This window comes from Sesamum indicum, linkage group LG6 (assembly GCF_000512975.1).
Source record: "Sesamum indicum cultivar Zhongzhi No. 13 linkage group LG6, S_indicum_v1.0, whole genome shotgun sequence".
In the NCBI taxonomy this organism is placed as follows: domain Eukaryota; kingdom Viridiplantae; phylum Streptophyta; class Magnoliopsida; order Lamiales; family Pedaliaceae; genus Sesamum; species Sesamum indicum.
The window spans coordinates 5621446-5648812 of record NC_026150.1 but is presented as its reverse complement, the minus strand read 5'-3'; the positions used below and the strand labels follow the sequence as shown (position 1 = coordinate 5648812).

The 27367-nt window shown below is 31.1% G+C and overlaps 2 protein-coding genes across 2 annotated transcripts in view; both read left to right on the top strand.

Annotated features, from left to right (window-relative positions):
• LOC105163844 (geraniol synthase, chloroplastic) lies at positions 1327-6100 on the top strand. Its single transcript, XM_011082335.2, has 7 exons — positions 1327-1611; positions 1844-2114; positions 2275-2647; positions 3463-3681; positions 3851-3989; positions 4741-4992; positions 5658-6100. The coding sequence occupies exons 1-7, from the start codon at positions 1384-1386 to the stop codon at positions 5955-5957; spliced, it is 1782 nt and encodes a 593-aa protein (XP_011080637.1). The 5' UTR covers positions 1327-1383; the 3' UTR covers positions 5958-6100.
• LOC105163843 (probable LRR receptor-like serine/threonine-protein kinase At1g06840) overlaps positions 14841-27367 on the top strand; it is a 13304-nt gene continuing 777 nt past the window's right edge. Inside the window, exons 1-20 of the mRNA XM_011082334.2 lie at positions 14841-15205; positions 15585-15745; positions 16867-17017; positions 17795-17866; positions 17990-18061; positions 18323-18466; positions 18564-18635; positions 18709-18780; positions 22335-22409; positions 22649-22717; positions 22921-22989; positions 23107-23178; positions 23367-23453; positions 23550-23618; positions 23742-24241; positions 24861-25016; positions 25122-25405; positions 26169-26220; positions 26366-26616; positions 27000-27134. Of these exons, the coding sequence (XP_011080636.1) occupies positions 15604-15745; positions 16867-17017; positions 17795-17866; positions 17990-18061; positions 18323-18466; positions 18564-18635; positions 18709-18780; positions 22335-22409; positions 22649-22717; positions 22921-22989; positions 23107-23178; positions 23367-23453; positions 23550-23618; positions 23742-24241; positions 24861-25016; positions 25122-25405; positions 26169-26220; positions 26366-26616; positions 27000-27134 (2544 nt within the window). The 5' untranslated portion in view covers positions 14841-15205; positions 15585-15603. The remainder of the gene's footprint in view (positions 15206-15584; positions 15746-16866; positions 17018-17794; positions 17867-17989; positions 18062-18322; positions 18467-18563; positions 18636-18708; positions 18781-22334; positions 22410-22648; positions 22718-22920; positions 22990-23106; positions 23179-23366; positions 23454-23549; positions 23619-23741; positions 24242-24860; positions 25017-25121; positions 25406-26168; positions 26221-26365; positions 26617-26999; positions 27135-27367) is intronic.

Sequence of the window (27367 nt, the reverse complement as noted above, 5' to 3'; positions counted from 1 at the left end):
TAAAAATGACTTCATATATATAGCTAACATTTATTCCGTACTTTCTCAATCACTTAGCAATATAATCCAAAAAAAATTTAAATTTTGGTTGCAATTAATTAAAAATAATCATGGTATAATTATGATTAATTAATATTCATAATATTCTTTTACTTTTAACTACAATAATTAATTATAAATTAATCTTCTAGAGACCACATACTAAAAAATCATAACGTAATTAATCTAGTAATTTGAGCAACCTACAACACAATTAAATTAATTATTTAGACCTTCCTTTATTTCAAATTTCAAGTATTAATTTTACTTTATTTGAGATATATATATGTACATATTTCTGAAAGAAATATAATTTTTTTATCATAATTGTTATCGATCTTAAAATAAAAAAATACATATTTGCACAATGATTGTTAGTTGCTAGTTCATAATTAAAACCTTGACAAAGTTTCTGATTGTAATAACTATGAAAAATATTAATTAACTTAGGTCGAGAATTAAATTTTTGTATATTTGATTTTGTTTAATGATACCCAATAATATTGATTTGTCAATTTTAAATTAAAGTAACTTATATCAAAATACACCATATTTTTATAATGCCAATCTCATCATAGTAGATTTTATAGTAGAAGGTTGAGGTTTTCTGTTTTTATCTTTGATGTTGCTTCCTTTTTTTTTTCTTTCCCCCCTCTCCTTTTTGTGGTTGAGGTAAGAGAGTTGAGTGAACAACTCACAGTGAAACACTTCAATTTAATCATATTAAATAAGAAATATGGGTTAAAAGGGAGAAATATTCTTATAAAAATATTATAGAATATGAATTACTAATTTATAGTGTGACCACAATAATATATTGTAAGTTCAATAATTACAAGATTTATTTTTTGACGTTACAAAATAGCCAACTTAAGTCATCCCGTTCATCTCTAACGAAAAATCCTAACACAAATCAGATTTAGTCAAATCGAACATATGGAATTATAATATATATATTTGTTATGTGATCGATCACTCTTCTTAATTAGACATTAATTATGTAACAAACACATTAACATTTACTATATAAATATAAATTCGAATCCGATCATAGTCGAACTCAAATTTCCCAATTCAATCATACCAAAATTAGAAAAAAAAGCCAAAAATGTACAAGGCCAACTTGAACAAAGGGTTGACGGTTTCACATACTTGTGGTATGGAGCAGCCAGCCGGTCAGAAAATCTGAAGCCTCGAGGACAAGAGCCGCCATTATTTTATTGCCCTCGCGTTGGGCATGCGCGCTCTTTATTGAGTATGAAGATTAAACTAAAACCTGCAGGACTCCGGATCCCATATAGTCCCCCTCCCAACACTCTTCTCACAAAACCATACAAACAATTGATGGCTTATCCCAGGAGCAACCTATCCTTATCTTCACGCTCATTCTATACTTCCCCAAACACCCCATCATCATCCTTTCCCAAGAACTGCCCCATCCTCGTCTCTCGTGCCCGTACTTGCATTTGCATGTCCTCGTCCTCCTCGTCCTCGATGCCCATGTCGGTACCCACTGCCGCGCCCATGATCACAGCCAACGGTGCGCTACTCAAATACATACGTCAACCTACGGTATGTACTTGCGTGCATTGATGTGCAGGTCGGGAGGCAATCATGCACGTCTTAATTACTACTAGATAAAAATTTCTCATTTAAATTTTTGAAAGAAAAAGCTTATTTTCTCTCGCACTAGGGGTTACGTTGCACTTTATTTTAAAATTAATAAAGTTCAGGAGGTCGTGTTGTTTTTTTTACGGCCTTCTATGTTAATGTTGTGTGACGTGTGGTGCGTGCATATGTGCAGCTATTTCCTGTGGAACAGGATGAGGGCAGCAAGAGGAGAGACTACTTGCTGGGGAAAGTTGGAATGCAGCTGCAGAGCGCAGCAGCAGCCGTGGAGAAACTGAAACTAATCGACACGATCCAACGACTGGGGATCGCCTACTATTTGGAGGATGGTATCAATGCCATACTGCAGGCTGAGTTCTCCAATGCCTTGTCTACGGACGACGATCTCTTCACCACGGCTCTACGCTTCCGGTTGCTCCGACACAACGGCTTCCAGATTAGTCCTGGTAGACCTCTTACTTCTGAAATAAAATGGGCGCGTTAAATATAAAATTATGAAATTTGCGAATATTAATTTAGGGGGTTATTTTGCCTATAACGGGGATCCATTGTATTTAATCCAAGAAATTAAGCTATTTTCTCTAATTTGTTCAACTCTTGATGCAGATGTATTCCTAAAATTCATGGACAAAAATGGACAATTCAAGGAGTCTCTAACCGACGATAAATTAGGGTTATTGAGCTTGTACGAAGCATCATACTTGGGAAGTAATGGAGAAGAAATATTGGAAAAAGCCATGGAGTTAACCAAAACACACCTCCAACGCTCACTTCCTCAGCTGCCACCGCAACTCCAGGGGCAGGTGGCTCAAGCGTTAGAGCTCCCCAGACACCTGAGAATGGCTAGGTTAGAAGCTAGGCGATACATTGATCAATATGCTGCACAAAGCGACTGTGATCAAGAACTTTTAGAACTAGCAATATTGGACTATAACAAGGTCCAGGCTCAACACCAAATGGAGCTGGCTGAAATCACCAGGTAATCAATCGTATCACATTTCGTATCACAACCTTTTCATTTGTTTATCTATTGAAAACAAAGTAAAAATCAAGAACATCTATCTAATTAGACGTACAAGCTTATATATTTTGTCCTGTTGCAATGTTACGATCAGATGATGATTCCCATTCAAATTAATTAAGTTTGATCAAATTATTATTTTTTAACTATACAATAATTATATGAGAAGTATTATACACTTATCATATGATTAGTTTGTGTATGATCAAACGAAAAATGAATTTGTTGTTTTGTCTTAATTATTTTATATATGCTATTGCTTATGGAAAAGAATCTTCTTCTTCATCTTTATGATTACCAATTTAATTTAGATCATGTTATTGCTATTAAAAACAAAAGTTTAGTATATATATATATATATAGACATGTCTAATCAACATTCACTACATTTATAACGAATAGGACAGAAAATTGATAAATATTAATAGATGAAACTTCGTACCACGTCCAATTTATTATAATTAGTCCTCAATTTACGTTAGACATATGAATACTTTGTAATTTGTCCCCCAAACAATCTTGTCGGATCACTAAAATAATAGAGAGATATAATTACTTTACCCATTAATATTTAGTTCTTGTATATTGTTTTCTTTTTCAATTTTCATAAAGAAAACGAGAATATTAAGGATAAAAAATTAAGTTATAGCTTTTTGGTTTAAACTTGTTTAATTTAAATTATTCAAACCCGCAAACTGTAAATAAAAATGAAAAAAGAAATAATTTTTTCACCTTATTTTTAACGAAATAGTGATGAAAAACACTTGTTTCAGATGGTGGACGCAGTTGGGGCTGGTGGACAAGTTGACCTTCGCTCGAGACAGGCCATTGGAGTGCTTCTTGTGGAGTGTTGGCCTGCTTCCTGAACCCAAATACTCCACCTGCCGAATAGAGCTCGCCAAGACCATCGCCATTCTCCTCGTCATCGACGACATCTTCGACACTTATGGAAAAATGGACGAACTCCTGCTCTTCACTGATGCAATCAGAAGGTTCAGATTATTATTATTATTATTATTTATTAGTTCGTTAATTGTGATCAATTAATTATCCAAATGGATTGTTAAAATATTAATATCAAATGAATTTCGTATTTAACGACTTAAACTTTTAGATGAAATTGTCGTTTAACATAAACGTGTACGACGAATGTCTGAACAGATGGGATCTGGAGGCAATGGAAACTCTTCCCGAGTACATGAAAATATGCTACATGGCGTTGTACAACACCACAAATGAAATATGCTACAAAGTGCTCAAGGAGAATGGATGGAGTGTGCTTCCATATCTCAAATCTACGGTAAGCTATGATGCCTTTCTATTAGTTTATTTTATTGGGTAGAATAATTAAATAATTATATTGTTATAGCTATATTATTTATTAATCTAGTGAAAATAAAAGAAGGGATTGGGAGTATTAATTAAATCTATAGGTCTATTTAGGAGAAATAGCATTTCTTGTATCATAATCGCGGCCATGTATACTTTAGTCCCATTATATACGAGATTTTCGATAATAGTTTCATATTTTTGAAAAAAATTGTCACTTTCAAATTGCTTACCAACTTTTGATAGGAAAATGATGAATACATTACGTATAATTCACGTGATTATTTCCTTGCATTCTAAAAGGATAACAGCCGCGTGACTTGTACATGTTTTAGAAAAGCAAAATCCTAAAAGAAGTTAGCAGGATGATTGAAAATGAGGCTTTTTATAAGTTATGGCACAACACTGCGGGCAAAAACTATGTTACAACCAATGTAAAAATTTGATCAATATTTGCTATGATTTTTAGTTATGATTAATGTTTCAATCTATGTCTATATAGAAACAACAACTAATAGTCAATGCGTAGCCATAATTAATTAATATTTATTATAATTTTTTTATTTTTGATCACAATAATTAACTATAAATAAAAATTCACATTTCATCTATTATCACTAAGGTTTCTCTTTGTTTTTCTTTTTTTTGGTTTTCTTGAGTGATTAATCGATCTTGCTATATGAATAACACACAAATCATATATATATGGATGGATATGGCAGTGGATAGACATGATTGAAGGGTTTATGGTGGAGGCGAAGTGGTTCAACGGCGGAAGTGCACCAAACTTGGAGGAGTACATAGAGAACGGAGTTTCGACGGCGGGTGCATATATGGCTTTGGTGCACCTTTTCTTCTTAATTGGGGAAGGAGTGACGGACCACAACGCCCGTCTCTTGTTCAAACCCTACCCTAAGCTCTTCTCCGCTGCCGGCCGGATTCTCCGCCTTTGGGATGATCTTGGGACCGCCAAGGTATGTTACCCTTCATTTCCACTTGCTTTTAATTTATAGTATAGTTCGAGGGAAAATAATAAAATTTGATCGAATAATTACAGGATTAGCACTTTCAATTCCGTAACTTACAAATTATTACTTTTGATCCTCATCTACTTTTTTGTATGTTATGCATTTTTTGCTGGAGAGAATAATTGGCCAGTTTTTCCAGCTTGGAACTATTTTCAAGGAAAAATATAACTACATTTGAGAGAAATAATTTAAATTTTGAAGGAAATTCGGGCAAAGAAAAGGACATTTCTTTCATCGCCTACAAAAATTGAATTCCACACTTCTCATATTTTTGTAAGTTGAAGTCAAGTACAAGCAGTACAAAGAATCATGTCTTCTACAAGTAAACAAAGTAGGCTAAGTCGAGCATTTATATGCAACTATGGGAGTACTTAATAACGATGTATTGGGCATGTTGTTACACTGTTAAACTATAGACAAAAAAGCAAATGAGAAAAAAAATGCTAACTTTTTAAAATTATGAAATTAAAAGTGTTAATTCCATAACGAATGAGACTCAAAGTGAAGCAGACCTAATTTATGAGACAAAAAATCTTATTTCTCCTGTAAGTAAATATGATGAGACAAAGCACTGATTAAATTAAACTATGTCATGCCATGAATATGGACAGGAGGAAGAGGAACGAGGAGATCTTGCATCGAGCATACACTTATTGATGAGAGAGAAGAAGTTAGCGACGGAAGAGGAAGGCAGAAGTCGCATTTTGGAAGATATATATGGGTTGTGGAAAGACCTGAACGGGGAGCTGATCGCCAAGAACGGGATGCCACTAGCCATCATTAAAGTCGCACTTAACATGGCCAGGGCTTCCCAAGTTGTGTACAAGCACGACGAGGACACTTACTTTTCTAGTGTAGACAATTATGTGGAGGCTCTCTTCTTCACTCCCCTTAGTTTTACATATAATTGAGTCTCTCATTATAAGTTTGAATAATAACGTTTATTATTTCGATAAATAAATTGATATGTAAAAAATGATGATGGGATATGTTTACGAGTTATAATACATACAGATGTTAATTGTACATTTATACCGATCAATTCCATATAATACGTAGTTTGTTTGTGTGGGTTTGTTTATGGGTGTTCGAAAATATGATCATTATTTTAATACTAAATAAAAAATATTTATCTCACATCGCTGGTTATTCAGTGGTTTGAATTTTTTATTTCGAAACATGTTGCGTCTTTTATTTTATATAATATATACATCTTATGTGTACAAATATTATGTTATTTGTTCAATTTAAGCGTTATACACGTGACTTGCATGTGTTAATTGAAATAGAAAATGCAACACAATTTTAAATAGAAAATTAAATCGAGTTTTTCAGACCATGGACTAGAATTTTACAAAATGTTATATGTTAATTTGGATTGAAGAATTTTGGAATTAAAAATTTTCAATTGGTAATAATAATTCTGTTGTATTTGTTAGGATGATTTTATGTCCCAAAAGATTTAAAATCTTTCCATTTTGATGTTGAATTATTTTTAATAACATGTGATGAGTTTTAGATCTATTGATTTTGACGTTAATTAATTTTTTTCAAATTCCTAGTTCAAAGTATGGTAATTAAGATTAAAAAAAGAAAAGCACGTTAGGTTAGTATGGTACCTTTCCATACTTAAATCAGTTCGAGATTGAGATAGAATACTACGAACTTGAAATTTTTAATATAGTAGATTGTTATAAAGGTGTCATACCATAAATACAGTAGAGAGAGGGTATTTATAGAGCCAAATGTGTCCAAGTGCTTGATTCACATGGCATCATCTCCAATTACGAGCTGTTAGAGGATCTATGGTCCAAATTATGGGCTCATGGGTAGCAGAGTACGGGAGCCGATAAAAAAGATGTAGATCCTAGGACTTCAAGGGTATTTTAGTATTGTGAAGGGTTATTTATATCTTTTTCCAAGTAAATATGATACACCCCTATCATATATATATATATTAATAAATAAAATGGAAAAATCTAATACATGATTAATGAATTATTTAAAGGGATAATTACACTCTCCTCCCTTAGAGTTTGATGTAATTACACTTAGATTCCTTGTGGTATGGAAAACTACATTTAGCACTCCTTAAGTTTGCTTCTATCTAACAAATAAGTCCATTCGTTAATAAAATTCACTTAATTTGTTGATATTCAATAAAAAAAATGAATAAAAATGAAAATTTACCTCGATTGACTTATTACTATCTTGTAACAGGTCAAACACTTTTTTCTGACTAAACTATCTTTATAACGGCAAAGATATACCTTCTCACGTGCATTAACACGTGAAGACATATGAGGGTAATTTAGTCATAAAAGATTTATTTGATCTATAATAAATCAGTAATAAGTCAACCGGGGTAAATATAAATTTTTTTCAAATTTTTTATTAATATAAGCAAGTTGGATGAATTTTGACTAGTAGATTAACTTATTTATTAGACAAAATCAAACCTTAAGAGTATTAGATGAAAATTTTCAAACAACAAATGATCTACGTATTATTACACCAACCTTCGTGGAAGGAGAGTGTAATTATTCCTTATTTAAAGTATTTAATAACAAGAGAAAACAAAACCAACACCACCTTCCCAACAAAATCACCCAAGTTTTGAACCCTTCTTAGCATCCACACGGAATTTTTTTTCCTATAAATCCGTTAGATTTAATAAATTTTTAATGACGAGGGTCATATCTCATGAAATGTTCAAACATGAGAGGTTAAGTCTGATGAGGGAGAAACATGAGAGATCAAATCCACGTAAGTGGCGTACTGTAATTGAAGAACCAAAAGTGATATTAACCCAAATTACTAGCAACTCCATTTTTTTTTGGTGAAATGCTCCATCATAATAACATGTATGTATTTATACTATATATTAAGAGAGAGGATGTCTTTGCATAGTGCTTAGTTTCGTCTTTTGAGTGTTTTGTTGTGCTTTGTGGAGATAGAGAGAAAAAATAAAGATAAATAAGTATGTGTTGAAAATAGTAGTAATTTTGATACATTTTTTTATATTTAATTTATTATTTTTCATTTTTCGTCGCACCCCCATTATCTTATAATAATTATTTCTTTTTTTTAAATTTTTATTCATCTTTTTTTTTGTCACAAGTTTTTTTTTTTTTTATAAATTTAATAGTAACTCCTTATTTTATATATACTTTATTAGATAATAAATCTAATAAAATTTTAAATAGTATTTATAAAAGTTACACACACAGAGTAAATTACTAGTATTTATTTATTTACAGAAAGCCTTTTCTCTCACAAACGGCGGTTATGATACCGCAAGTCCGCAACACGAATTTTATTATTATACCAATAATACCCTTAAATTTATTTTCTTTTTTGTCTTTGTTGCTTTCTTTCTTTCTTTCTTTTTTTTTTTTATGTTTTTGAAAATGTGATGCATTGGTCTATATTTATCTTTTCTTATTCGTAATATATTTTAAAATATGATATAATATTTATTATATGCACGCAGAGACGACGTGTCACGACGGCTAGTTAATATAAAAAAAAAAATTCGCACATAAATAGCAATTTGTAACATCACAATCACCGATTATTAAATGGTCTATATTATTTTATAATCATTGATATACTATTATATTTATTCTTTCATTTTTACTCGTATTCTTTACTTGCTTCACTTTTTAAATTTATATCATTTCTATCTGATTATATATGCACAAATATTACGGGTGATGATTACAAATAATTTTATAAAAAATAGGAAATAATCAGGCATAAAAGTCAGTATGTACTAATTTCTCAAAGAAGCAGGGGCCTTGTTTAATTATTTTTCTTGTTCAATCGCGTGCACCACATGCTATTTATTTTATTTTTCAGTCTATATTTCATACTGACGTGATCCATTAATTTCAATAAATTTCTTAAAATTTTATAATACCCACATGTTAATTTATTCGGATCCAAATTTATTTTTCGGCTCCATTATTATATTTTTAATGAAAGTTTTGTTTTTATATACTATAGAAAAAAATAATATTGCACTAAAAAAATATTATTACAATTAAAAGTTGTAATTAAAAAATAAAATCATAGCAAATATAAATTAATTATTCCTCCACAACGACCGGTAGCTTTTGTTTCTGCAATGAAGATCAATACATTAGTTATAGTTAGAATCATATTAAATATTTAGATCATAGTTAAAAATACGGCAAATATGATTGGCAAAAATTTTAAGTTTTAGAATTGATTTTTTTTACTATAATTGATAGTTTTATTTACGCAGTCATTTATACTATACTGATTTTTTTTTCTTTTTTTCCTTTTGTAGTGTTAGTGATAAAATTTCATATGATGATTTTAAAAATATCACTAAAAATATAAATTAAATAATAATAATAATTTTGTTCTTGGCAGAACATAAATTATCAATGATAAAGTTGTGTATAAACTTGTTCTTATAGATAATTAGGAATATATATATTAACAAATTAGAGACAACAACTATTTTTCTGTCGTGAGGAAATTCAAATATCATAATATCCATCATATATATATATATATATAACATATTTATCTTTGAGTTTTCTACATGAAAAATAATTCGTTATTATTCTCAATCACATTGACCATAGACTTTAATAATAAGAATGATAATATCATCAAAATGGTCAATTCAAACTCAATTTTGCACTTGATTTTGATTTGCAATTAAAATGATTTTGAATTGACTTTTTCATTTTCAAAAAAAACTAATTACTCCCACGACTTTTTCACCCAAAAATTGATTGAGATTGGAAATGAAATAAAATATAAACATTAGTAACGATGAGATCAAGAAACAAGGGAAATAAATCAAAGTCATTTTATATACAAATTAACTTCAAGAATCTTGCTCGAGTTATACGATCGCAAGGATTGACCTCTTGGTTAATTGTTAACTCCACCAAGATCGAGTGTTGGGTTTTTGAGAATAAAACAAGAATGTGAAACTCGTCGGGTGTGCCCCGACAACGACCCTCCTACACTCAAGTTGGTGTGATCGATGTAAAAATGTGCGATTAGAAGTAATATGTCAAAAAATCAATGATGCGGTTACCTCGAAATATGGCGTCTTTGAGTATTTATAGGGCCCATGTGGATATTGTTGTATTCGCCATGTGGCGTTATCCTGCCAGCCCTCACTCTTAATCGGGCGGTTCTAGTGTCGGGGTCTTCAGGTGGGATTTCGGTCCAGGTTTGGGTTGATTCGACCCGTCTTATTAGGGAGACGCGGATCTAAGGTGCATGATGACTAAAATACCATTTATTAAGGGTATTTTAGATATTACGTGCATAAAGTGGGTTTTACCCATCAATCATTTACGGCATTTACTCAGTCGCCAAATATCTATGAAATAATTAATGATTCCTTAATTGGATAGTGAGGTTGAGGTCTCACAATCAAAATGTCGTGAGTTTCATTCCTACGCATGTAGATGTTAGTCTATTTTTTATAGTAGTTTGTATTTTTTGTTTCTTTTTGTTCCACTTGAAGACGTTGACTGATTTAGAACGATTATTGTAATGCAAAATCAAATGTTGTAATAATATACTGTTTGTTTCAAAGACATTGTTGTATTTTCTAAAAAAAAATCTATCATATAATAATTTAAAATTCATCAATACTCAAAAAAAGAAATAGAATTGAATAATTTGAAATCCTTAGAAATTTGAATTTATCCAAATAAACTTGAAAATTTTAAATTCAAATCAATTCATTCAAATTAAATATAATTATAAAAAAAAAATGTTCTCTGTCTCTCTTTAGATCCATAGATATTTTATATATTTTTAGATATGTATACACACAAGCTTTTTTTCATAAGAGAAAAAAGTCAAGAAACCATTTTAATATCTAAAAAATATCAATCAACGCCAACTCTCAGCAATTAATTAATGAATACTCAATTAACAAATTGATGTGCAACTTGACTATGACATTACTTATTTTGACATTTTATTTCAGAAAATAATAATAATAATATGGTCTGCAGCTACTGTGTAATTATAATTATGGAGTCAACGATGGCCTCTGCCACAAAATATATTTGCTCCTATACCTTTAAAATTATAAATATGACGAGTTACGATATTTGTCGTAATTTTATATTCATTATTGACTCGTATATGCGATTTTGATCACTAATCATGATTTTAGGATAAAAATATATTTATAAAATTTTTCGGAAGCTTGTTGCGCTAGTGAAGAAAAGGCGATAGTGCTTAAAGAATAAATTTAAACGTTGTGAAAATTTTAATGATTGAATAAAATTTAAATATTATAGTAAAATTAAGTTTAATTACAGTTAGACCCTCTTAAAAATATAAAATTATAAATTTTCAAATAAAAATTTTAAAATGATACTTCCACACCCTTAAGAAATATCAGTATACAACTAGCCCCATTTTATTTGAGTTTGAAAGAAAAATATTGAAATTAACAAAAAAAATTATATAATTTTTTTTATATCTCATTTAATATTCTCCTAATAATATTTTTATACTCATAATAGGGTAAATGTAATATATACATATATATATATAATATCAAAAAGATGTAAAAGTAATAAAATATTATTGTCAAATTACAACCTTGTAATAAAAGTAGTTATTTATGAATGACAAAACTAGCCATCCTTTTGAACTATTGAAGTAACATTTACCCCCTAAACTAACAAATATAACACTTACCCCCTATAATTAAATTTATTAACAATCTTGCCCTTAATTATATATATAGTTTGAAGAATTTTTTTTATAATATTTTTGCATTTTAAGTTTAATTAAAAAAATTAATTGGGAAAATTTCTTTTAATTAGAATGAATTAAAAGAAATTTAGTGAATTAAATAGTTTAAATTTTATTATACTTTACAGATTCGAAGTGAAGTAATGAATGAGTGCAAAAAATACACCAAAAAAAAATCATAAAAAGATTTTATCAATTTAGTAATAAAATTAAGTTATTAATTATTTATCTTTTAGATAAAAATTAAAAAAAAATTGAATATGTTTTCTTTAAAAACCTATGATAAAATATTTATATTTATTCATTATTTCTAAAATATTTAACTTTTGGTTAAACATATATATATTTGTCATTTTTTTAAAAAGCACGTAGCCTTTTGTTAATTATATTATATTTATTGTGTATCTATTATATATTAATTTGTACACCATTTGTAATTTAAATTCTTCCATTATTAAAAAAATTATTTAAAAAATAATTTATTGTGTAAAATACTAAAATATATTAAAAATAATATAATTATTCACAGTATGATGCGCATTTTTATCCAACCAAGAGAATAAATATTACATTTATTAATTTAGGGGTAAGTGTTACATTAGGATTAATTCAGCGAGGCAAAGTCCATTTTACCCCTTTTTTTTTGTTTTTAACTTCATAAATATAGAGTGAGGTAAACTTCATTGTTGCATCTATTTCTCGAACCACTAAAAATATGGTGAGGTGATCACCATTTTTTCATTTATGTCTTGTTCAAATACTTCATCCTATTTTTTTAAAAAATAGGCGCAACAATGATGTTACCTTCACTCTATATATAGAAAGTAAAAAAATTACCAAAGATGGCTAATTTTTCCATTTATCAGTGGTGACTTTCTATCTAATGACTATAATTCGGGAATGACATTTTATTACATTAATGCACTTTTGACTTTTTGTATATTACATTTACCTCCTTATAAGTATAAAAATATTATTAGGGGAATGTTGAATTAAGAGGTAAAATTAAAATTTTGTGAATTTTTCGTTCAAGCTCTAACAAAAGAGGGGTCAATTTACAACGAATTTTTTTTAAAGGAATGTAAGTCTAATTTTGAAATATTTTTTAGAAATAATATAATTTTATATTTTTAAAAGGGATCCGTGTGTAATTAATTTTAAAATTAATGATAATAAGTTGCATGAAAATATAAAGAGAAATGTTAGATAATTGTGAAATCTCATACAAGTGTCATAATTATAAGGTCATAAACTTTTAAAAAAATTAAATCAGAATAGTAATGTCGGAAAACTTTTAAAATTGATAGAAAATTCAACCATATATTTTATTAATGCTAATTTCTATTTAGTATTACATTTTTACAGCACTTTACTTATATTTTGTATGTATTGGTGGATCTGAAAGTAAATAATTTAAATTTTTAACGACAAATTCTTTTTTGATTTGTTTGAATAATTTTTATATGAATTTCAAAGTCTTCGACTCCCATTTTGAATTATGTTATGTAAAATATTGATGAATTTCAATTTTTTTTAATTTAAAATTATTCGAAATCCTTTATTAAATGTTTCACTTATAATGTACTTCATTACAAGTTTAACTCATTTTATTATCGATGATTAAGGATCTAGCCTCCGTACTTCCATTAGTCCGTGATACAATTCTTCCCTTACATCAAATAAAATATCAAATACCTCTAACTTAAATTTTTCGTTTTTCACTCCTCGTCATACCCATTGACTCGTCTTTCCAAGAAAAAAAAAAAACCCCATAAAAGAGAATTGTTCAATATTGTACCAATAGATTAAAGCATACTTGATTTATGTGCATAATTCAAATTTTTATTATATTTTGAAGGAAAAAAATGATAAAATGAATAAGCAATCAAAATTAATAAAATGAATTAATTTTAAATGTATATAAACAGAAGATTAACAATAAAATTAAAAGAGGTGGTGAATTTTTAAAAGAAATAATAAATAGGGCAGTTTAGATAATTCGTATTTTACGTGATAGTTACTCTAAAGATCTCATTCTTAATAAATAACCAGCAGTCGAACACACTTGATGCACATGTAGAGTACAATTTTTTTAATATATTTATTTAAAAACCTATAAGAAAAGTATTTTTCTTTTAATCATAATAACATGAAGAAAAAATTTACATATAAATATTAAAAAAATAAAAAGAAATTAGAAGTTGGCAGTTGCTACTATTTAAATAAACTTACATTTATAGACCTATAAGATATATTTGAGTAAAGACAAATAAGGGTATAGTTTTGGGGGATTATGGATACTATCTCGTACTCTTAATATTTGTTTTGTATAATAAATCGATTCATATGTCAGCTAAAATTTACAAAATTTATTGATATTAGTAAAAAAATTGAATAAAAATTTATATTTATTTTTGATTGACTTATTACTGACCTTGTAAGTCAAATAAATCTTTTATGATGAAGCTACCTTATACATCTTTGGGTAAAATGAAGTTTTATTCTTACAATGATAGTTTGTTGGACGGAAATAAATATTAAAAGTACTAAATATAATTTTTTAAAAGGATAATTATATTTACACCCCCTTACCTATCGTTTATTTACACAAATCATCCTATCTTTTGCATAACTACAAAAACTACGCTTGATAGCCAATAAATAAGAGTAATTTGTATAATGATACTAAAGTTTTTAGGGTTTGAGTGTAATTTTTTTTAAAAAAAGGGTAGTTTGTGTAAGTAATATTGACATTTTAGTGGATGTATATGTAATTATTTAAAAGATACAAGTAATTTATGTAAACGAATCGTAATTTAAGGGGTGTAAATATAATTACCTATTTTCTAAATTACAGAAAGTTTAGTTATAATTACACCGTGCTTAACGGGAGGTAGATGTAATAATCCCTTGAATATAAGTAAAAATGTGAACTGGGAAGATTCTCCTTTTCTTCCCATCCTACACTTTTATCACAATCATTACCACATAATGTAACTTTAAAAGAGTGTAAAGTACAGGGGGAAAGGCCGTTCAACAAGAACAACTCCCTTTGAGAAAGTCAAATGTCAATAAAGCCAATGCAGGATTAAATTACAGGAATCGAGCCACTATGTGCTATGATCTTTTTCATTGTTGTGTATAAAATTCAATATTTTACAGTTGAAACTTTCACCAAAAGGAAAAGTATGGCTGGTGCTGCCGTTATCACCAGCATATCACCAGCATATCACCACCATCATATATCTATGTAGCTATCTATATCCATCAATGGCGAGTCAGTCAACTCAACCCGGGTGTCCTGCCGTTTGTTGCCTCTCCCTTTCAAGATTCCAAGAACCCCTTTTTGTTGGTCTGCAAGAACACCTGCAGCAAACTCGTGCAAGTATGTATTCCATCTCTGTGTTTTTGTTTCAAATATATACTCGTAAAGATGTTTTTATGTCAAAATGGGTTCTTTGGAGGCCAAATTGTTTACTTCTCTTGTATTTTACCAAGCCCTTCTGTGGTTTGTTGTTTGTTTTATGTTGGAGACAGATGGGCTGTGTTTACTTGATTCTTTGTGTTTGTCTTGGAAATGTCAAGTTTCTGTTTTTGTGGATTCTTGGTTTACTTTCTTAGCTCTCAAGAGGGGTTTTTCACTTGGAATAGTTATTTACTTTTCAAATCTTCTGCTTCTTACTTGCCAATTAGTAGAGGTTTTGGCAGTTGGAGATTGTGATGGAGAGTGAATTTTCAGTTCCATTTATTATTGATTGTTTCAGGTTGAGCTAAGTGTAGGAGATGACTAACAATCTCGGGGAAATGGTGTGTCTTGGAACGTCACAGCTAAGTTCTGGCAAGCTTGGAAGAAACATACTTGTTTGCTTGTGTCTGTCTTTGTTGTTTATCAGCGCAAAAAGCAAAAGAACGCATCCAGCTGAAGGTATACTTTTGTATAGTTTCTTATTTTCTTCCTCTTGGAAATCTAGCCTAAAAGCCATGTAAATCACCAACTTCTGTTAATTAAGGGGAAAAATTCATAGAATGATGATTGTATGTTAATAAATACTAGATTTAATGTGCTTAAAAGTTAACCTTATCGTAACTCAAAAACGTACAGCACATTGAATGAGAAAGCAATTTTAGTAGCAAGATGGCTTTGCAGGATCTACTAAGAGTCATTCAGATTTCTTATGCCGAAATTCCAATACCTTTTCATTGCTCTCTCTATTTCTTACAGTTTCTTATATTTTGGAAGTGTTCAATATACTGTTGGAAATATATGTAAAGTGCTCCAGATTAACAGTACTCTATCAATTATGTGTAGCCTGAATTCTTGTAATATGGCCTCATAGAAGAATCGGTCATCTCTCATCCAAAGAAAAGGCACTAGGAACTAACTTATGTGGAAGAAGATATGATATGATAGCCATTGGTAGTGTTATTGTGACTGTAGCAGTGAAACCTAAGGAACTGCTGTAGTAAATGACAAGTTTTATGCACCCTTTAGATTGAGCTGTATAGAATAGCATCTTTTCCACTTTATATTTGACACATTTTCTCAAACTCTATTGCAATATGCATAAGCGGCCATCACAGCTTTGTCATGCTTTCATAAGGTTTTTCTTTGAAAGTTGACTTACATGTGATTGCGCTTACTTTTACACATCGCAAAATCTTGAAATGTACTCTCCCTTAGGCTGTTACTAGTGCAGAAAATCTGTTGGGAGAAGTTGTCTTATGATTCATGCTAATGCTCTGGCTAAATGTAATGGTCATGACATCAATTTTGCATCAGGTCGTCAGATCGTATGAACTATAACCCTAAAATTCCATGTGGTTTCTTGATATGGAACTATTCAGTTTATATTTATTAGCTGAAAGACAAAGTTGTTCTTCCCTGATTGATTATCTTTGTTTTGTGCAAGTTCTCAACTTAATTAGAAAACTAAAACATAAAATTGATTCAAATTTAATTTAGTGAATCATAATTGCTATATGGATTCATGATAAAATAGTTTTAATTTTATTAAAGTTATTTTGACTTTTCAATGTTGTCTCCAGTGAGTGCATTGCGATCCATCAAGGGGAGTTTGATTGATCCTTACAAAAATCTCCGCAACTGGAACAGAGGGGATCCATGCACTTCAAATTGGACTGGCATTATCTGCCATAATATTACACTCAGTGACGGTTACTTCCACATTAAAGAATTGTATGATTACTATACTTAAAAAATAGAAGTTTCCTACAAAACCTTTTGTTGATGCCTTACTATGATTTCATGTTTGCATATGCTCCCAGACACTATACTTTTATACATGATGGCTTCGTAGTTTGAGTTCACAAAATATTGGACTCACCTTTTGCACATGGTTATGTTTAAGTGGTTGAAGAAGTTACCAAGATGTAGTGAACAGAAGAGTGTTACAGATATTAGATACTAAATGTCACTTCTATCTAACAATAATCAACAAAAGAGGAAAAAGTTTCGACTAAATTACTTGCACGTGTATACCACATATATTGGCTTTGGATTAATAATTTAACATAACATATTATCTTGGTGCCATGTCATTAGATAAGAAGCCAACATAATGGGAATATCACTATACACAGAAATGAGGTCTGTCCATTTTATGATAATGGCAAGTTTGATAAACAGATGCTGCATGACAAAATCATGAGAGAGAGCAAACCAAGTGTACAATGTGCAGAAGCTGCCCACTGTCTACGTTAGACTAAATGGGGTTGATACGAATAAAATGTGCACGCAGAAGGAATATGATCTCTCTTGAAGTTAAAAAAAAAATCACTCATATGTTTCTGGGATGTAAATAGCCGTATAAGTTCCTTTCTTTTATTGGTATGATGTGCATAATCCATATTCTTGTGGATATTCTGAATTTTTCCACATGTCAGATCATCTTGAGTGCATCTGGATTTATACTTTTCCTAATGATGCCTTTTCCATTTTTCCCTTCAACAACAGGTTGTTGTTAAATAGCAATCTATCTGGAAGTTTATCTCCAGAACTTGGTCGATTATCTTATTTGGAGATACTGTGAGTACAATATTTCTTATTCTATGCGTTTAACGGGCTTTGGCATATTTTGCCTCAATAACTTATTTGTTATAGTGGTTGTGGCTTTACCTTCTTTTGAATTGCTCTATTAATCTTTTGTAGGGATTTTATGTGGAACAATATTAATGGCACTATTCCAAAGGAGATAGGCAACATTACAACGTTGGAGCTGCTGTGAGTGGAAATAGTTTCTCGGCCCTTCCTACCATTATACTACTCTGTCAATTGATTGATAAATGGTCATGGATAACTTCCTTTAAATTCATGACCGGATGTTATCCCATCGAACAGATTTTTTCACAATCCTCATTGTTGAGAAAAACATTTCATCTATTATTTTGCGGATGCCACAGATCTGATTGTGTTTTTGGCTTCATAAAATAAAAGTGCAATGTATTTTCCATTCTTACAGTCGCTTCCTTTCTCTGGTTTCAGGCTTCTAAGTGGAAATAAACTAACTGGTTTCTTGCCTGATGAGCTTGGTTATCTATCCAACTTGGACAGAATTCAAATCGATGAGAATCAAATATCTGGACCAATACCATTGTCCTTTGCTAACTTGAGCAAAGCAAAACACTTGTAATCATATTTCTTTATTTCTCATTTCCAGACATCAAATAACTGATGTGGTTGTTGGCCTTACAGTAGTTCATATTTTTCTTTATGTTCTGATCAGTCACATGAACAATAATTCACTCAGTGGGCAAATACCACCGGTGCTGTCTCGACTTCCAGTTCTTGTTCATTTGTGAGTCACACAGCTGTTTATTTTAACACTAACATGACATCTTATCTTAGTCATTGACTTGAAGTTTTTGCAGGTTGCTTGACAATAACAACTTTTCAGGAGATCTTCCACCTCAACTGTCTGAATTGCCTCATCTACTAATACTGTATGCCAGCTTTGCCTCATTATATCTTCTATTTAGATAGTGCTTGAAGCCGCAGGTTTGCCAATCTAGTGAACCTTTGGTGGTCTGGGATAATCTAATGTAACCTGATATAGTTAAACTGGCATTTTCTTGATACTACATGAGTGTCTGTGATGATATTTATTAGAAAATGTTACAATGTTTGGAAATTAAAATTGTATTTTCTTATACTAATTTACTAATAACTTCCTTTATGGAAGATAAACAAGGGGGCTCAGTGGGTCAGTGGTGAAAGTGGAGTTCAAGAATTAATGTTCTCCAGTATGAAAATTCCATACTACAAGATATTAAGATTGCTTTCATTTGGTGTTGTTCATGCTGCATTAGAAGTTCCACTGACAATGGTTGTTACTGTGATTTAGATAGCTATATCAAGTTGTATAAAGTACAGAAAAGACACTCCATTAGAACCCCGATGAAAGCTTAATTGGATGCCAGATATGTATAGAATAAATGACCTATTGGAATTTGGAAGCTTAATCCTTTAGAATATTTCAGGGGATGGTGATATTCAATGAGTATGGAATCCATATGATTACTATAGTTACCTTGTAAGTGCATATTGTTTTGTATGGTGTTATGTGTGTACATTGGACTGAAAACTGCAAGATTTCTTCTTTTATGTTTGAGGTAATGGTTGAGAAGCTCTAACTAAAAATTTTGCTAAGTTGAAGTGAGATGCATCTTAATTTGCCAACTAATCTGAAACCATACACCTATTGAGATATATAAGCATAAAGGTAAATATGAAGCTGTCACGAAGCTGATGATGAATCCATAAGCTTTTTTTGTTGCTCTTTTATCATAATTGATAGCTGCTGGACAGCTCGAACTGCGGCAAAGATTAAAGATAGATTTATTTAATTATTTTATAGGATAAGCAGAATTTACATGATTGGAAAACTTTATGAATTGAAACTTGCCACCGCATTTTAGATGCAAATTTACTCCCAAAGACTGTAAAGGAGGCAACTATATCTTTCCAAATGCCAGAGTTTCAATCCGAGAAAAGTTTGGTGCGGTTCTCGTACTTTTGATTGATGAATATTGAGCAAACGGAAAGTTAAGTTCCGATTGTTTCGAAGTTAACCACAGACAAATGAAAAAGGTGGTGGGAAATTTTAACATACAAAATAGGAAAAAGAAAGAAGTCAGACAACAAGATTTCTGTCTAGAAGCTAGTAAGTATGGATGCTTCTTGCCAGAAGTATTCCCATCACTTTGAAGTTTCAAGTTTTCTTCTATGTACGCCAAGCAGAGATGGAAAAATGATCTTATAGGTGTTTGACTAATCCTTTGAAAAGGAAAGACAAGGGAGCCGTAGACTTGCATGAACTTTGATTCCCTATCCTTAGTTTGCTTTCTAGCTAAAATTTTACAAAATTTTGCAACTTCTCATTTTGCTCTCTCCCTCCTGAAATTGCCTTAGTCTCTATGATAAATGGATATATAGTTTATAATGCATTAAAAAAATTTACACTTAAGATTTGGGATGTAAGATGAGTCGAGTCCTGTTGAACTGGAGCTGAAAAGCAAGGTTGAGTGTTGCCCCTGTTTGGAAGCTCATATATATATATATATATTATTTTTTTGAAGTTTTATGTACTTTTATACTTTCGGTACTATATCAAATACATACATTAAAATAATATAAAGCATATAAAAATTATTCAATCAATATTATATTTTTAAATTTACATCATAAGAGTATATTTTTCTAAAGCTGTGCGAAACGTCTATATAAATAAGCTCGATTGCTGCATATTGTATATTTTCTTTTTCTTTTCTTTTGTGAAAAAGTATGTATTTGATATAATATAAAATCATGTTTATTTTGTGTTAATATTAATTTTTCGTTGATTCTCATTTAACTTCTACAAAGTAGCTTAATAGTTTCTGCAGTTATTTATCTTTTTTGTTATTCAATCCAAAAGAACTTTGGCAAATAAAATTGACAAAATATTTACATTCGTAGGAATAACAATGACCTTTCATTATTATCCAGTACATATATTTTTCAAAATATGTATATATTGATAGTTAATTTTGTCAAAGCTTTGTAAATATGTATTGATTTCGTAATGTCCCTAAATTAATGGCAAAAGATAAGGATATTCTGATATGGTAATAATGATTAAAATTTTCTGTGTTATTGTGTATTCTATGTCATATGAGTTTACAGATGAGAAGAACTAATGTTGACTTATAAGCTTCTTTGACATTTTATTTTATTGATAAATATGTGATATGTAAATTGTTATTAATTTTACCTTAGAATTTATTTTCAAAATCTTCTTCATTTAATTTCTAATCGTTATCTTTTTATATTAAATATTGTTATTAACTTTTTATATAATTTAACTTAAAATAAAAATTTTCTCCTGGAAAATTTATTTGTAAAATTCATATATTCTAAAATTACTGAAAATTTTCATATTAATTTATTTTTTAATTTATGTAATTGAACCAAGTTATATATATATGTGTGTGTATCTCTCTGTGCGTGTAAATGCATTTTCTAAGTCTTTGTTAAGTACGTTCATATCGATAAACTGATTAACAATTAAAACATGATTTTTTTTTTTTTGAAAAGTAGGTTATTATTTAATTGTTTCACAAATGCTGCTTTCTACCTCTTCAAGTTTTTTGTATAATTAATTAACAAAAGAATATTTAGATTATTATTAATATCTAAATTGTGTTCATTACTCTTCTACTTCTTTAATTTACTTTCTTGGTTCCAATACAAAATTAAGAATATCTTCTATATCTAAAATCAAAATGAAAGTTTATTTTGTTAAAGTCATTTATTTAATAAATACTTTAAGAAGTAATATTTTTTTAATGATTTATTTTTAAGCCTGCGCCAAGTTTGGTTTTTTGCACCCTATTCTAGACAACAATTTCGTTACGACCTATCTTGTGAACTTCATGGGGTCAGGCCTCTAGGAATCACTCAGAAGGATGCAGTAAAATCTTATTTATGCTGAATTTGGAGGGACTTCTTGGTGATTCTTTCTGGATGCCTTTTCCTTTCTACTTAGCATGTGGTCTCATTTTATGCTCTAATATAGGAGAATCACACAGAATTTGTGATGTTTAAACCATTTTGCAGTAATGCGATGAACTAATTGATCATAAAATTATAGTTATCTCATCAATTGACAATTGCAAGGACACCAATATTCTTCTAAACGAAGCTGTAGAGCAAGTCATAATTTCAGGCTTTTTCCAAGTAAAACCTTGTTTAGTTCCTGCCTTTCCATCCCAAATTTCTTTCGCAGTCTCTATGCATGTGTTGCTTTTCCTCTTCATTAATGTTCTGATTTGATTGAAAAATATTCTTACCTAAATATCATGCATTTTGTTTTCATACGTTTTTGTTTATTAGGCTCTTCTATTGTTGAGGGAAAGAAGATTAACTATAACTTCTGAAAATTTACTGAACAAATCAGTGCACATGCAACCAAGGTGCTTCTAATCTTGTTTTGTTGTTTTGTTCGTTTGTTTTCCAGTCAACTCGACAATAATAACTTTAATGGGAGTACAATTCCCTCTTCATATGGCAACATGTCTCACCTGGTGAAATTGTAAGTTCATGTGATGCTATATTTGTTCTTTTATGCTAATTTCTTTCTGAGTTGTGCATGGCATAAACCAATTCTTTAGTTATGCCTACAATTGCTTTTTTGAGATAGACTTAGACGTGAGATTATGGTCTCAATGATCTTTCAATCTTTTTGAGAGGTTGAAGTTCCAGAAGAAAGTGGGAAGTCCAGATAATTTTGAGATAATGCTGGTAATAGTTTCAGTTTTTTGGATGTATCAGGAGTCTAAGGAACTGCAGTTTGCGGGGGTCAATTCCTGACTGGAGCAATATGTCTAATATTGCTTACATGTAAGTAAATACTCATTAGATTAGTACATTTACCCTACTGTGTTGACATTTATCCAGCTTCTGTATTTTCCTGTTTGAACATCTATATTGGAAGAGAATCTATACTTCAGCATTCTAAGACAATTTGCGGGTTGTTAACTAGTTTGCTAGTATGCTCTTTAACTATTATCTCATATTCTCATTTGAGGCACTCTCTATTTCAGAGATTTAAGCCTGAATCAGCTTAGTGGACCCATACCAACTGGTGCACTTTCTGAGAATATCACAACTATGTAAGAAACTGTCCCTAGACTTATAGCTTGTTAAATGCTCTGGAACAATATTCACAAGGACATTCTTTAAAGCATATGAATTTTTGCCTGGAACTAATACTTTGTTGTTCTATGCAGTGATCTCTCTTACAACAATCTGAATGGAACTATTCCCGCCACCTTCTCGAAGCTTCCCCATTTACAGAAATTGTAAGGCTTCATCAATTTCCTATCAATTTTATGTTCTTGATTGAATGGCATCTACCCATAAATTCCCTTCCTGGTGGTTTACTTTTATTGAGTAGTTCACTAGTTAACCAGATTTCGTTATGAGAATTTTAGTTTCTAAAAATATTTGGTGGACTAAGTAGTTCTGGAACTGCACATTTGTGGTGCAGGTCACTTGCAAATAATTTATTGATTGGTCCTGTCCCGTCCATCATTTGGCAAAACAGGACTCTAAATGCATCCGAGAAGCTCATTCTGTAAGGCCCCAAACAGGGAAAATTGATGGTCAAATAGGAAGTAGACTGCAAAGTGATTCTCAAATGTAATGTGTGAATTTGTACTTCTTATTGCAGGGACTTTGAGAACAATAAGTTTTCAAACATTTCAGGCAGTCTTTCGGTACCTCCCAACGTCACCATTGGGTTCGTCATTTATATAGCTTCCAACTTTTGCAGTCTATTTCTTTCCTAAGCTGGTCATGTTCCTGATAGTTGAAGAACTTTTGATGTGCATTTCTTCATCTTATACTGTATGAACTATTTCAGACTTCAGGGGAATCCTCTATGCTCAAATGAGAACGTAAGTCAGTTCTGCGCGCCACATGAAGTAGATTTCAGTAATACCGTAAACATTACAAGACTCAATGATTGCCCTCAGTCTTGTCCACCTCCGTACGAGTATGCCCCAGCATCTCCTGCTATCCGTTGCTTTTGTGCTGCTCCGCTGTACATTGGATATCGCTTAAAGAGTCCTGGGTTCTCATATTTTCTTCCATATTTCAATAAATTTGAGGAGAACCTAGGTTCTGGACTTGGGTTGAATCTACATCAGCTTCAGATCGATTCTGCTGCATGGCAAAAGGGGCCTCGTCTTAGAATGTACCTGAAGATTTTCCCAACATACGCAAATAAGAGCAAACAGTTGCTCAACAGGAGTGAGGTTGAGCGGATTCTTAGCCTGTTTGGTGGGTGGAGGATTCGCGATAACCCAGTGTTTGGACCTTTCGAGTTTCTCAATTACACACTTCCAGATCCTTATGAAGATGGCATGTTTCCTTTTCTTATATATCCCCTAGTTTCAGTAGACAATTGCATGAAGTAGAAGTAATCATAGAAGTCACAATACATGCCTTAGCTGGGAGATATCGCCTTCTTGATGAAATTAGATAATTTTCTGCCAGCAATTCTTCGGAAAAATATACTTTCATTCCTCATGCTGATAATAACCAACCTTTTGTTTACAATGTCATTTTTGCCCGTGCTTATACTGTTTAAGAAAGTAAACTATTATAGGAACTATGGAGGGACTGACTGCCATCAAAGTAGAAACTTATTCGTGTTGAATTTATAAGTTGAAGCACTTCATTTTATTTAGCTTTCTCCTATACTCTATGGACAAAAATGATCTTTTCCTATTATAAGATTTTGTTGAATCTTTTGTATACATCTGGAGAGGAATGAAAAGGCCTTGTAGACTATATGTGCATTTCCTCCAAAAATGGTGTACTGTAATTACTTGCTAACATAGTTATGCTCGAACTCAAGCACCTTTGTCTTTTAAGTAAAATGAAGATCATTGTCCAATAATTGATTCTGGGCTTAGTGTTATTTTATTAGTATGAGCATTTATATGCAGCTGCTTTTAATTCTTGGTTTCTGTTGCAGAATTCCACCGGTCTCCATCGTCCATAAACAAGGGAGCACTAGCAGGCATTATTATAGGAACAATCGCTGGATCAGTCACTCTATCTGCATTTGTTTCGCTTCTTATCTTGAGACGCCGCATCCAGAAACATCACCAATCTTCGAAAAGACATTTGCGTGAGTACCATAATTTTCTTCATTTAGTTATGTAAGTGTATCAAATAATTTATTCGATGACCCTATGTTTAACTATATGATATCCGTCGTTACGTTCTACCGCAGTATCTAGGATATCCATCAAAATCGATGGCGTGAAAGATTTTAGTTATGCTGAAACGGCACTGGCAACAAATAATTTCAGTAGCTTGAGTCTGGTTGGACAAGGAGGTTACGGGAAGGTGTATAGAGGCACTCTTGCTGATGGAACCATTGTGGCAATAAAGCGTGCTCAAGAGGGATCACTGCAGGGTGAAAAGGAGTTTCTTACAGAGATAGAACTCTTGTCGAGATTACACCACAGAAACTTGGTGTCGTTGATTGGATATTGTGACGAAGAAGGCGAACAGGTACCGTTATTGTTTCTACGTATAACTTACATACGGTTCAAAGTTGGAGTTCAAATACCCCATGCGAATGTTACATTTTGTTTCTTTTTGAACATATAAAATATGCTAATAATATATGTTTTATCGATACAAGATGAAAGAAAAATAACAAATAATTAATGAGTTTAATGGCACTCATAATATTTCTATCAAAGTCATTTTTAAATAACTTAACTACCACGTTGAAGTCACTAAATGCTAAGATGAGAACAGAACTTGTACGCCTTTAAAGCTCTAGTTTTTCATGTTGTATTATTATTTTCCTGGTGAATTGTAACTTAGAGGGTATTTGGCTAAGATTATTAAAAGATTTCATGAGCTTGTACATCTTATAACACGTTTTCAGAGCGTATAAGATGTTAAATCTTATTCTGAAGATAAGTTTTTCAAACGTTTGGATAAAATATAACAGTAGGGCTCATAAGATATTAGCAACAGCCAAATTTATAATTAGATTGAAGATATTTCTTCAAACTTATTACTTTCTTCTAAAGAACTTATAAGCTCTTAATATTTTTTTTATTTAATTTTTTATAAGCTCTTCTTTTTCTTAAAAAAAAAAATGACCTTGTAAACTCTCAAAACATCTTAAAATGTTTTAAAAAAACTTATAAATTCACCCAGACAACACATCCTCTTAGTTCGTTTATTTGTTTTGCAACTACGTAACAATTCTTGCCCGAGGGTTAGCTACTCATGTTTATTTGTATGTTTCGCGATGCAGATGTTGATTTATGAGTTCATGTCTAATGGCACGTTGAGAGATCACCTGTCTGGTAAATTGAAAGCCTTCTCCTCAACTTCGTTTCTTTAACTTTTATTCTACTTTATAACATATGTTACGTAGGAGTAACATAATAATATATCATGATATTAAACCCTTTTGTATGGTGCTTGGATACGACATTCATGATATTACAGGTAAGTTTAAAGCGCCTATGAGTTTCTCTATGAGAGTAAGAACAGCATTAGGTGCAGCCAGAGGCATCCTTTATCTTCACACGGAAGCCAATCCTCCAATATTTCATCGGGATATCAAGGCAACCAACATATTGTTGGACTCTAAGTATACCGCCAAGGTTGCTGATTTTGGGCTGTCACGTCTCGCTCCAGAGCCGGAGCTTGATGGATCTGTGCCTGCTCATGTATCTACGGTTGTCAAGGGGACACCGGTAAGAATCATAGAGAAAGCAAGCATTAATATATAATAAAGCAACATCTGGTTTTGATGGTTTAATCTTGATTTTAAAATGATAATATACTATATAAACGAAGGGCGAGTTTATAAGCTTTTTAAAGTATGTTGTAAGATCTAAAATATTAGGAGCTTATAAGCTCATTTTTGGAAAGAGTATGGAAATCTTAACTTATTTTTAAAATTTTATTTGATAATATTAATTGCATCATCTTTTTTCATGCGAACAATTTTAAGAGTTTTAACATCTGACGAGCTCATATCTAAAAACATTTTATAAGATGTTCAAATAAGCTTTAGCCAGACACCCTCTAACTCAAGTTATGTTACTTACCAAATACCAATGTCTGATTTTTGCAGGGATACCTTGATCCGGAGTATTTCCTAACTCATGAGCTGACCGATAAGAGTGACGTCTACAGCCTTGGGGTTGTATTCATGGAGCTGATAACAGGAATGCACCCTATTTTTCATGGCAAAAACATCGTGAGAGAGGTACTATGTCATTTCCCACAATGCTTTTCTCATATCTTGACACGTTTAAGGAATAATGATAATTACATAGAGGCATCCCAAGGTTTTTGGTCATGAAACAAAGAAAACCCATGATTTTGAAAACTATAATAACACTACCTGCAGTCATGTTTTATATTACAAGTTCCTTTCTGACCATATGGTTTTCAGGGACAACTGTAACACAGAACATTGAAGATTCATTGTAAATTTTC